Raw genomic sequence first — 11359 nt, forward strand, 5'->3', positions numbered from 1 at the left:
ATGGTGGTGGCTCTCATCAGCCATGTCTATGGCCACCGGGCTGGCAGTTAATTACTAGCCACCACAGTGGCCCACAGTTACTCACTTGCCAACTACCACCACCACGCTTGCATGCATGATCACTACGAATGCAGTAAATTACCAGTCACCGGGCTTGCATGCTCGATAGGTACTAGAGTGCATGGTAATGAGTGAGCAGGGTGATTAAAATTCATGATTTACTTTTGTGGTAATTACTACCTGGTGGTGGTGGCTCCCATCAGCCACGTCTTTCGTGGCTAAGATTCCACGGGGCTGGAAGCTAAATACCAACCACCACAATGGCCTGCTTACCCACCACCAAGCTTAAGCATGCATGATCATTCACTATGAGTGCAGTAAAAATTACCAGTCACACCGGGACTGCATGCTCAATAGAGTACTAGAGTGCCAGGTAAAGAGTGATTAGAGGTGATTAGGCTTCATGATTTACTTTTGTGGAAATTACTACCCGGTGGTGGTGGCTCTCATTAGCCATGTCTGTCGTGGCTACGATTCCACCAGGCTGACATTTAATTACCAGCCACCGCAGTGGCCTGCTCACCCACCACCAAGATTAAGTATGCATGATCACTATGAGTGCAGTAAAAATTACTAAGTCACCAGGATTTCATGCTTAGTAGAGTACTAGAGTGCCTAGTAATGAGTGATTGGAGGTGGTTAGGCTTCATGATTTACTTTTGTGGGAACTACTGCTCGGTGATGGTGGCTCATCCGCCACGTCTATCATGGCTACAATTCCACCAAGCTGGTAGTTACCAGCCATCGCAGTGGTCTGCTCACCCACCACCAAGCTTAAGCATGCATGATCACTATGAGTGCAGTAAAAATTACCAATCACTGGGCTTTCATGCTCAGTAGAATGATTAGAGGTGATTAGGCTTCATGATTTACTTTTTTGGGAACTACTGCTTGGTGGTGGTGGCTCTCATCAGCCACATCTATCGTGGCTAAGGTTCCACCGGGCTGGCAGTTAATTACCAGCCACCGCAGTGGCTTGCTCACCCACCACCGGCAGGCGTCTGCTTCATGATTACCAACCCATCTGGGTGGCGCCTAAGATTCCACCACGATAGCCTGTAATTAATATGGATGGAACCCTGGGGTCCAGCCATCACGGTGGCTTGAACTTTATAATATATAAGATTTGTGGCATTTGGCATTTTACTACGTTACTCTCATTTGCCCCTGCTCTGCTACTTTGCTCCACAGCCCTCCTCCAGCTTTTTTCTGCCCGTGCTTTACTTTTCTCCATGCTCCCTCCTCCAAATCTCGTCACTCATCTGTTCCCCTGCTCATCTACTGCTCATCCACTCATCTTCACCATGCCTACTACCACCCCCCTCGATGCATTATGATCCCAATATTATCTGCCTTCTCATATAAGGTGATTGCATTAGACTCATCCGAAGTAGAAATGCTGGCACTAGTGGAGACCCTTTGTTCCCACAGTTGATTCCCCCCATATCTGCGTGTCACCACCTTAGATGACATGCTCACCTCTGGCCTCTTTATGGCTCTGATGTATGGGTTCCCCCTAGATGTCGATGAAGGCCTCAGTATTTTCATAGCAAAATACTCTCAACTTGTTGGGGGGGGAGTAATTTGAGTCCTGGCAATGTGCATGGTCTTCGGCCTCTCCATCGTCTTCTCCTTTGGCTCCCTAAAAAATTTTAATGCAATGAGCTAGGCTGGCAGAAATATTGACATGTACAAATTTCCTCTTGCTCAGACAAGGCTCATAAGCCCTCAGCAATGGCTGGATGTAATCTTTTGGCCTCTAAGGCACTCAGCGACCTTTTGGCTCATTAGATGTAAGGTTTTGGTCTCTAAGGCTCTCAGCAATTGTTGAATTTTAATTACATTTATGTAATCTCTTTATGTTCAATTTGAGGCTCTTAGTATGCGCTGTTGTTAACTTTTATATTTAAATGGTTATGATCGCTAGCTATAATCTTTTGGCCTTTAAGGCTCTCAGCAATTGCCGAGTTTTTATAAATGTAAGATCTTACGTTCAATTTTTGCTCAGTATAAGTTGTTAATTTTTATATAACTTGCTATTGGATGTAGATGTAGATATACATTTTAATCTCTTTTGCTCAATTTTCACTCAATGAATTGTAGTTGATTATCTGCATGGCACCACCGGGCCTCCAGTCACCATGGTGGCTCGGAATGCGTTTGCCCTCATTTATATTTACTGGGCTGCAACAAGGACTAAAATACCAGTAAAGTAAAACTACAATTTCCTTGGTTTAGGACCAAAATAGCACTAAAATAGCTCCAACGACCGACCGTTGTGGTTGCATGCAGATACATCTAGAAAATTACAATTAAACTTTCAGAAAATGCAATTGATGATATGGCCCTTGAGGGATCCTTTCTATGGACAAGGGCCATATCGACATGCATTATACAATATCTAGGATGCCACTGGATAGATATAGCATGTCAATATGGCCCTTTCCCCTAAAGGGAATCCCTGAAGGGCCATATAATCAATTGCATTTTGCTTGGTTACACAAGGAAATACATTTTCCTTGGTACACAAATATATAACTCCAAAAACCAATGCGGTGGCTGTCATAGATCTCCTTCTATTTGCCAGGACCTCGTCATCATAGACCTCCTCTTGTAATACGTAAAAATAGGTAACAGAGCTATAACTCTAAGAACCAGCACGGTGGTCGCTCCAAGACAACCTTGAATTATGGGCGATGAGACAGGTTGTTAGGCTAGAGATTGTGCTGAGGCGATGCTCAGAATGATAGATTGTGTCTCATTATTATGCCATAAACCAGCGTGGTGGCCTCTCCAAGCCAACCTATGATTTGCATGGGCAAAGCTATGGCAAAAGGCTAGTGCGATGACAGGTGGTCAATGTATCTTTAGAAAATTGCCTTTTAACAAGATGTGAAACTTCGATTATTTATGGTTTGATCTTTACCAAAGGCGAAAGCCCTTGTTGCCAAGGGTTGTGGGTGAAACAAATGGTGGATCGCATGAAAGCAATCTAGCTATAAAAGAATCACCAATGGAAAATATATATTTTAGTAATAACTATTAATCACATGACATGGAACATTCATTCAACAGCTAGGAGTACGTCTTATGGATAAATCAAGCTAAAGAAAGTTTGAGGTAAACAAAATCTTCATCAGATGAATGAGAATTGAGCATCAAAAGCTTCTTTTCCCCATAGAGAAAAGAAATTTCTATTAATTCTTGAAAAACACCATACAAATCAGCTTCCAAAAGAAGCTCATAATGATAAGTACAAAGAAAAGCTGGGTATCAAAAAGCAGCTAGCCTATTTTGGAGAACGTTAGGAGCAGATCTAGGGCTTGGAGGGGACCCAGACAGGTGTGGATTTGCTGTTGTTGCAAGAGGGCACATCCTTGGCATGAGAGGCAGCAACACATGGCTGACGAGGCCTGAGAGGCACTGACGTCACACATTATGTGGCATGGAGTGCGTGCAGACATGGCCAATGGGTTATATCACCACGTCACCAGTTTTTACAAGACTAGACGCCAAGTAGAGAGAGAGAGAGAGAGAGAGAGAATATTATTATATTATATTATACAGTTTATAATATAGTATATATTATAGTATATAAGTGCACTGAGAGAGAGACACTAAGAGATATAGATAGAGATAGCCGCAGGAAAGGGAGGAGAGAGAGGAGGGAGAGGGAGAGAGAGATCTCTCTCTCTCTGTCTCTCTCTCTCTCTCTCTCCCTCTCTCTCTCTCTCTCGGTTGCAAACTGGTTTAGGATGAGAGAGATAGATGAGAGAGAGAGAGAGAGAGAGAGAGAGAGAGAGAAGACACACACACACATATTCGTTTATACTCTCTCTCTCTCTCTCTCTCTCGGTTGCAAACTGGTTTAGGGTTTAGGGTTTAGGAAGTTGGCATATTCAGTGACCTGCGCAAAGCAGACTGCAGGCAACCGAGAGTCAAGAATAGTCTACAAAAATGCAGAGAGAGAGAGAGAGTATATATTAATTTTTAATATTAATTTATAAATAATTTCTCAAATAATAAATAAATTTAAATAATTATATAATATATAAAATAATTAATTCAATAAATAAATATATATATATCTTACTACTACTTTAATATATATCTTACTACTACTTTAAGAAAGTTGGCACACTCAGAGACTCCAAAGCTCTAGACTCCAAAGAATAGTCTTCCAAAGCGGGTCAAGCTACTTTAGACGGGTCAAGCTACTTCCGGGTCAAGCTACTTACGGGTCAATAGAAAGTGTAGAGTTCTCCTTCGCTAAGGCTATCTTGTATGTCTGTACAGGTTTTGCCTAGTTTTGCACAGAGAAAACAGCATCTGCCACTGCCGAAAGCCCGTCCAACGATCGATGTCTGCTTCCACTTCGGCTTCTGCTGAGGTTTTCATCAGCCATCGTGGAATGGAAATGAAGCTGAGCTTCGCAAATCATCTTCACCATGCTCTTAGGGTCCGTGGAATCAGTTCATTTTTGGACTTGGAGGTGCTTATTCCAGGAGAAGACGTTCGCAAACCCATGCTGGAAGCTGCTCGGAAGGCAGTCATTGGAGTGCCGATCCTTACTCAGATCTACGGCAGCTCAGACTATTGTTTGGATGAACTCGTGGAGATGATGGACAGCCACCGGAATCACCTGGGCAAGGTCATCCCTGTGTTCTATGATGTGACGCCTGAAGAGCTTCGCATGGAGGACTATCTTGGGGGGCGCGAGATCGAAGAGGAGACACTCGAGCGGTGGAAATTTGCTTTGCACGGCGCCTCGTGGCTCGGGGGCTTCCGGCTGAACGACTATGGCGGGTACGTTTACTTTTGCATTTTCGGCTTTCTTCTTGCATCGGTTTCTTGTGCTTAGCCCCCCTCCCGGGTTCTCTGGTTTGGTGGGATGAGTGTCTGAAGGGCCTCATTACTAATACTATTCGACTGAAGAGGATGTAATAGCTTGGAGAAGCTTCGATTACTTTTAAAGATCCGCAAATGCTTTATCGCGAGTCTAATTGCTGGCGAATTGCTGAGAAGATGTGGCCTCACGCAGGAAATCGTTGTAATGACTGTTCTCAACGGAAAATGCTGAGCTGCTTAATGATAGAACGCATTTTATCCCGTCTTCGTGTAAACGTTTTGCTTGTTTGTTTTGCTGAAAGAAGAGGAAAGGAAATGCAGGACTAATACTAATACATTCAATCGGCTCAATGTGCAGACGTCAAGGGGAGTTGGTTGAAGCTCTCGTAGAAAAGATCGTGAATGAGATAGATGACAGGCTCCCCGTGGACAGACTGCCTACAGCGGTTGGGTTGGACGCCAAGGTCCAGGATGTGATGCAACGGTTTCGTGTGCACGAGAAGACAAGTGTGTACGTTGTTCTGCTTTGGGGTATGGGGGGGATAGGTAAGACCACTCTTGCCCGAGCTATTTACGACAGGCATAGACAGAGTTTCCAGGGATCAAGCTTCATTGAAAACTGTGGAGCTGAGAAAGCTTTAGAAATTCAAGATCGTCTTCGCAAAGATTTACTGCTTGACAAGAATGAGATGGGGGGCGATCTTGCCAGAGGGAAAGCACGTTTAAAACGGGGATTAAGCGATCAGAAGGTTCTGATAGTACTGGATGACATGAAGAGATTGGATGGCATGAACAGCGACTTCACCTCTGTTCAGGAGATCATAGATCCAGCCAGTCTCTTCCCTGGCAGTCTAATCTTGCTGACATCCAGGGACCAAGGCTTGTTCCCTCACAGAAATGACCTCTCTGATGTCTTCCGGGGCGAGACATACGAGCTATCAAATATGGATCGCAAGCAGTCCTGGCAACTTTTTTGTCGTCATGCTTTTAAAAGGGGCTCTGCAGATCCAGATTTTGAGGAGCTGGCAAAGGAAGTTGTGGAAGCTTGCCATGGGCTTCCCCTTGCCCTGGAGGTGCTTGGGCGGCATCTCAGAGGAATGGGAGAAAAGACACAATGGAAAGAAGCTGTTGACAAGTTAAGGAGCAGCAAGTACAGAGAAATATCGGGTAGGCTGAGGATTAGCTATGAAGGTCTCGATGAGGAGGAACAGCAAATGTTTCAGGACGTGGCTTGCTTCTTCAGTGGATGTTTCGAATGGATGGCAAAGCATTTTTGGGATGGTTTGGTAAAAGGCTACGAAATCGGTCTAAAGAAGCTGAAACAACTGTGTTTGGTGAAGGTGATCGAAAAGGGGCGCCTCACTATGCACGATCTTTTGAGGGACTTGGGGAGAGATGTGAATAGAAGCAGCAAGAGATGGGTGCTGGAAAACAAGGACTTGAAACAAATGTTAGCCAATGAGCAGGTACTTACTTTTGTGTTTTCACTCACGTCCACAATAGTATAGGGAAGTGCGTATCAGATCAGAATTGCCTATGAAAGTCTCCTCTGTCGACAGGCAGAGTTGAGCAATGAGATTTTCTGTTGCTCAGTGAGCATGTTATGCACTGCAGCCTAAGTATGAAATGAAAGAATTGTGGTTGGTTGTGATGAAAGTGCTTTGTAAATTCTTTTTTACAAAAACGACGTTCTGTTGTTGCAGGGTCTTGACCAAATCCGTGGACTTTCCACTTCCCTGCCCCGCCTCCACGCAACTCAACTTTCCAAAATGCGATCCTTGCAACTCCTTCACCTTCACGGAACACATTTGAATGGTACATGTAAAGGACTTAGAGGCCTGAAAATTAGGTGGCTGTACAGTCTCAGCAGGGATTCTCCTAATGTGACCCTTCCTAAAGATTTGTCCTTGGAGTTTCTTAGTGTGCTCATTATACAACAAAGGTTGTCTGAGAAGCAGAAGGTACGTTGGTGGTATGGGAGAAGAACTTGCTTTTCGCAACTGAAAAGTTTGGAATCGTTGATGTCCAGGAAATTAACCTCCATCACTATGCGTCTTTCTTCCTTCGGGCAGCTGAAAACACTACGGCACTTGTCCATTGTGGAGTGCACTAAGCTGAAGGAGCTGCCTGAAGACTTCGGCTCCCTCGTAAGTTTGGAAGTGTTCATGGCATCGAAATTAACCTCCATCACCAAGCTCCCTTCTTCCTTCGGGCAGCTGAAAAGGTTACGGCGCTTACACATTCTCGGGTGCAATAAGCTGAAGGAGCTGCCTGAAGATTTGGGCTCCCTCGAAAGTTTGGAGGAGTTGCTTTTATGGATTATAACCTCCATCATCAAGCTACCTTCTACCTTCGGGCAGTTGAAAAGGCTACGGGACTTGGAAATTTTCAGGTGCACTGCGTTGAAGGAGTTACCTGAAGACTTTGGCTCCCTTGAAAGCTTGGAATCCTTAAGGGCATGCGACTTAACCTCCATCACCAAGCTCCCTTCTTCCTTCGGGGAGCTGAAAAAGCTACGGGACTTAGACATTACGAGGTGCATAGAGCTGAAGGAGCTGCCTAAAAACTTTGGCTCCCTTAAAAGTTTGGAATCCTTGAAGGCAAGGGAATTAACCTCCATCACCAACCTCCCTTCTTCCTTCGGGCAACTAAGAAACCTACGGGCCTTGGACATTACAGGGTGCACAAAGCTGAAGGAGCTACCTGAAGAACTCGGCTCCCTTGAAAGCTTGGAAATTGTTGGGATATCTCAAGGTGTATGCCTCAGGCACACCTTGGTTTCTATGTGTGAGTGCTAGAGGCACAGTTAGGTGCTCACAAGCACAGTTAGGTGGTGGAGAGCCACATAGGATGATTGAGAGAATCTAGGAGCAGATTGAGGAGATGATTGTGGAGCTCTGAAGTCATCAGTGATGTCAGTGAGCATGTATGAGGTGCCTACTTAAGGACCTCACTCTTCTTCATTCTACAAGCAAGTAATGCAAGTATTCTGAGTTTGTGTCCACTCTTTGCTTTCCTTTTAGCTTACCAACAGAAACATGGAGAATTCTCTAAAATCTAACCTTCAATGGGCACTGATGTGATTCTCTATGTTACACAAATGAGATTGGCACTAGTGCCATTCTGATAGAGAGTGCCAAATTTTTAAAATTTTTAAATTTTTAAATTTACATTTTCAAAATTTGAAATTTTCAAATTTGAAAGACATTGAGAGAGAGAGAGAGAGAGAGAGAGAGAGGGAGAGGGAGAGGGAGAGAGAGAGAGAGAGAGAGAGAGAGGCATCTAGTTAGTGTGCATAGGATGAGAATGTTAAGTGTGGAGAGTCACTGCGGGTACCATGGCACACTTAAAATTTCAAACTTTCTTGAATTGGATTTCTTGATGTGTAGTTGCGATATTTAATCTTAGGATTGGCATCAATTGGTATAAAAGAAAGGCATTGATTAAGTTTGAAAGATACTCATCGATACACTTCTTCTTTTCTTAAAAATTTTGATTGGTTCTTTAGGACATATTTTAAACATGTCTACAAAGAAGAAAAATAAGGATTTAATGGAGATGAAGGAGCTAGAGAACTTAAGAAAGTCCAAGATTCTTTAACAAAAGAGAACTCATAAAGTAATGCTTCTATTACCACAAAAGAAGAAGAACAAAGTAAAAGGAAATGGGTGCAACATGTGGGGGAGACATAGAATCTATTTAATGCTGGACATTCAATGGAAGAAAAAAGCAATCGCAAGTTGAATGCCAAGAGAAGTTATAAAACAAATTGGGATATAGCCTATGTCTTGGATTCAATAGACAGTATAGATCATCACCAAGAAAAGTTATAAAACAAATTGGGATATAGCCTATGTCTTGGATTCAATAGACAGTATCAATTATGATTAGATCATCACCTAAGGCTAACGGCAGCCTCCCATTCACTTACATAATTCATTGCTACCACCACTCTTGCTATCAGAGCTCCACCCTCTTCACCATCAGAAACATTATTAGGGGTTCACCTACTTGTTCAAACTATTCCTTTAATTCAATAAAATTCTCTTTCTACTCCATTGTCTTCACTCTTTTGTCATTTCACAATGCAAAGGGGTTTTTTCTTGTCTTCCACACACACACACACACATTATCATGTAGAAGTAGCCCTATATAGCCAAAGTACAACAGATGTTGACCTCATGGGTGAGGTCATTGAAGACTTAGCCAACTCTCCACCGTCTATTGACTTTGACTAATCAAATCTAGATCCACACATATACATGTCCACATACACACTCAAGTATGTAGACTCTCCTCTTCAATAAAAGTGGCAATTGCCAAGACATATCCAAGCTGAGAGATCCAACATCTTGCATAGAAGACCCTAAGTCACTTCCTATAATTTGTTCTTTCTTTTCAATGCCCACACCAACGCAATTGTTACCCAATAAATCAAAGTTTTTAGAGTCACTTGGGAAAACATACAAGATCACACCTTCCCCCATGGTCTTTGTTTTGCTATCATCCACAAGACAACCTTTTTCTCTTTCTAGGATTCACGAATACAATTGTCTAGTTTCCAATGAAAAAACTAGTATTGCCTCAACATAAGGTTGCTCAAGCTCACTTGGTGTGGATTCTTGAGTTATCGGATCATCTAAATAATCACCAACATGTTTTAGAGAGGTCTTAGGCCACTTGACAATGCTCCAAAGTGCCTCACCAATAAGCACTGCATCCATAGTGGCAAACAGCAAGAGCATGTCACTATTGATAGACTTCTCCACTATCACCGATACATTTTCTACCCCAATTTTCACACCACTATAGTATCCCTCTGGATATATTACACACACTGCACCAATTGCAACCACTTAATTCCCCACCACCATCATGACCTTGTCCCCACATCTGGTAGCCGTCCCCTGCCATTATGATTACAAGAAATGAAATTTTGAAAAAATTACAACCAAAGAATTTCATAAGACCAATAGAGAATTTTGTGAGTCTGTCCTTGCCATGGGGAGAATGGCACTTGTGCCATTCTACTTGTGGGATTGTGGAGAATGGAGCTGAAGCCATTCTCCATGTGAGCCTAGATTTCTTACAGAGAATGGCACTGGTGCCAATCTCCATAATCCATGAATGGGTTTAATCAAAATTTCCATGAAAGCATGAATTATTTCCCTAAAATTTTTTGCAATTTGTTAAAACTTTCTCTAAATTCCGAACGTAGAGATTGGCACCAGTGCCATTCTCCACAATCCCACATGGAGAATGGCACTGGTGCCAATCTCCATGTGAGTGTAGCAAATTTTAAATTTTCCCATACGAAATGGCTTTGGGTTTTCCATAAACCAACATGGAGAGTGGCGCTTAAGCTATTCTGCATAGGGAAATTTAAAATTTGCTAGACCGACATGGAGATTGGCACCAATGCCATTCTCCATGTGGGGTTGTGACGAATTGCTCTGGTGCCATTCTCCATGTGGGGTTGTGACGAATGGCTCTGGTGCCATTCTCCATAAATCCATATGGAATCTCCAAAAACCTTGTGGGGAACGGATCTAGACAAAATTTACATGAAATAATTTTTCTAAAATTTTCTAATGATTTTCATGGAAATCTCCCATGCAATAAGAGACATTTTGGAGATTGGCACCGATGCCATGCTCCAAAAACCCATGTGGATATTGGCACCACTGCCATGCTCCACAATCTCACAAGTAGATTGGCAATGGTGACAATCTCCATATGGGATTGTGGAGAATGGCACTGGTGCCAATCTCCAGAATCCTCGTGGATAATGGGCTAGATAAAATTTCCATGAAATTATTTTTCTAAATTTTTTGGTTATTTGGAAAAAAATAAAATATAAAAGATTATGGTTGGTGGATTATCTTCTATTATAGAAGAGAGAGAGAGAGAGAGAAAGAGACGTGGTACCTATAGACCATACCAATAGTGGGGAGACCATACCAATTGTACTAGCACATAATGTGAGGTACCCTATTCTAGATGGTTTTGGGTTTCTAGTGTATTTATTTTGAATTATCAATGTATACGATAGTTGAAACTATGTTCTTTAGGTTTCTAGTGTATTTATTTGGAATTATCAATGTTTACAATAGTTTTAGCTATTTGCTTTGGGTTCTAGATTGTGAATGTATGATTGACTAGGTTTTCGATTGGCCTATTCTAGATAGATGCTAGACCCTAGTCCCAACTAGTACATATCCTAGATATATGTGCTTCTAGTCCAATTCATCCTTCGATGAGGGTTTTTTACATCCAAGTTTTGAGTGGTATCCACTTTAGGCTCTAGAGCACTTATTTTTATAGTCACGCTTGAGGTGCTAGATCTATAGATCTCATATGCCAATCAATTGTATGGGGATCGAAAGCATGAAAGCATTATGTATCATGTTCCAACTTTTACTGATCTAGGGTTTGAGATCTATAAGTTCTC

The 11359-nt window shown here is 42.5% G+C and overlaps 1 protein-coding gene across 1 annotated transcript; it reads left to right on the forward strand.

The window, feature by feature from the left end:
- The first annotated feature begins 4453 nt into the window (after positions 1–4453).
- LOC147879670 (TMV resistance protein N-like) lies at positions 4454–7780 on the forward strand. The gene is made up of 3 exons (XM_087371377.1): positions 4454–4866; positions 5267–6374; positions 6612–7780. Exons 1-3 carry the CDS (start codon positions 4472–4474, stop codon positions 7704–7706), a joined length of 2598 nt encoding a protein of 865 aa, XP_087227503.1. The 5' UTR covers positions 4454–4471; the 3' UTR covers positions 7707–7780.
- Positions 7781–11359: the final 3579 nt, after the last annotated feature.

Source organism: Dipteris shenzhenensis, chromosome 33 (assembly GCF_047967505.1).
Source record: "Dipteris shenzhenensis isolate YYH24624 ecotype China chromosome 33, Dip_SZ_1.0, whole genome shotgun sequence".
Taxonomy (NCBI): domain Eukaryota; kingdom Viridiplantae; phylum Streptophyta; class Polypodiopsida; order Gleicheniales; family Dipteridaceae; genus Dipteris; species Dipteris shenzhenensis.

Excerpts from the sequence above, each read along its gene's own strand:
- LOC147879670 (XM_087371377.1), top strand. The coding sequence starts at position 4,472 with ATGGAAATGAAGCTGAGCTTCGCAAATCATCTTCACCATGCTCTTAGG. Across the intron at positions 4,867-5,266 it reads CGGCTGAACGACTATGGCGG|ACGTCAAGGGGAGTTGGTTG; the intron begins GTACGTTTACTT and ends CTCAATGTGCAG. Across the intron at positions 6,375-6,611 it reads AAATGTTAGCCAATGAGCAG|GGTCTTGACCAAATCCGTGG; the intron begins GTACTTACTTTT and ends CTGTTGTTGCAG.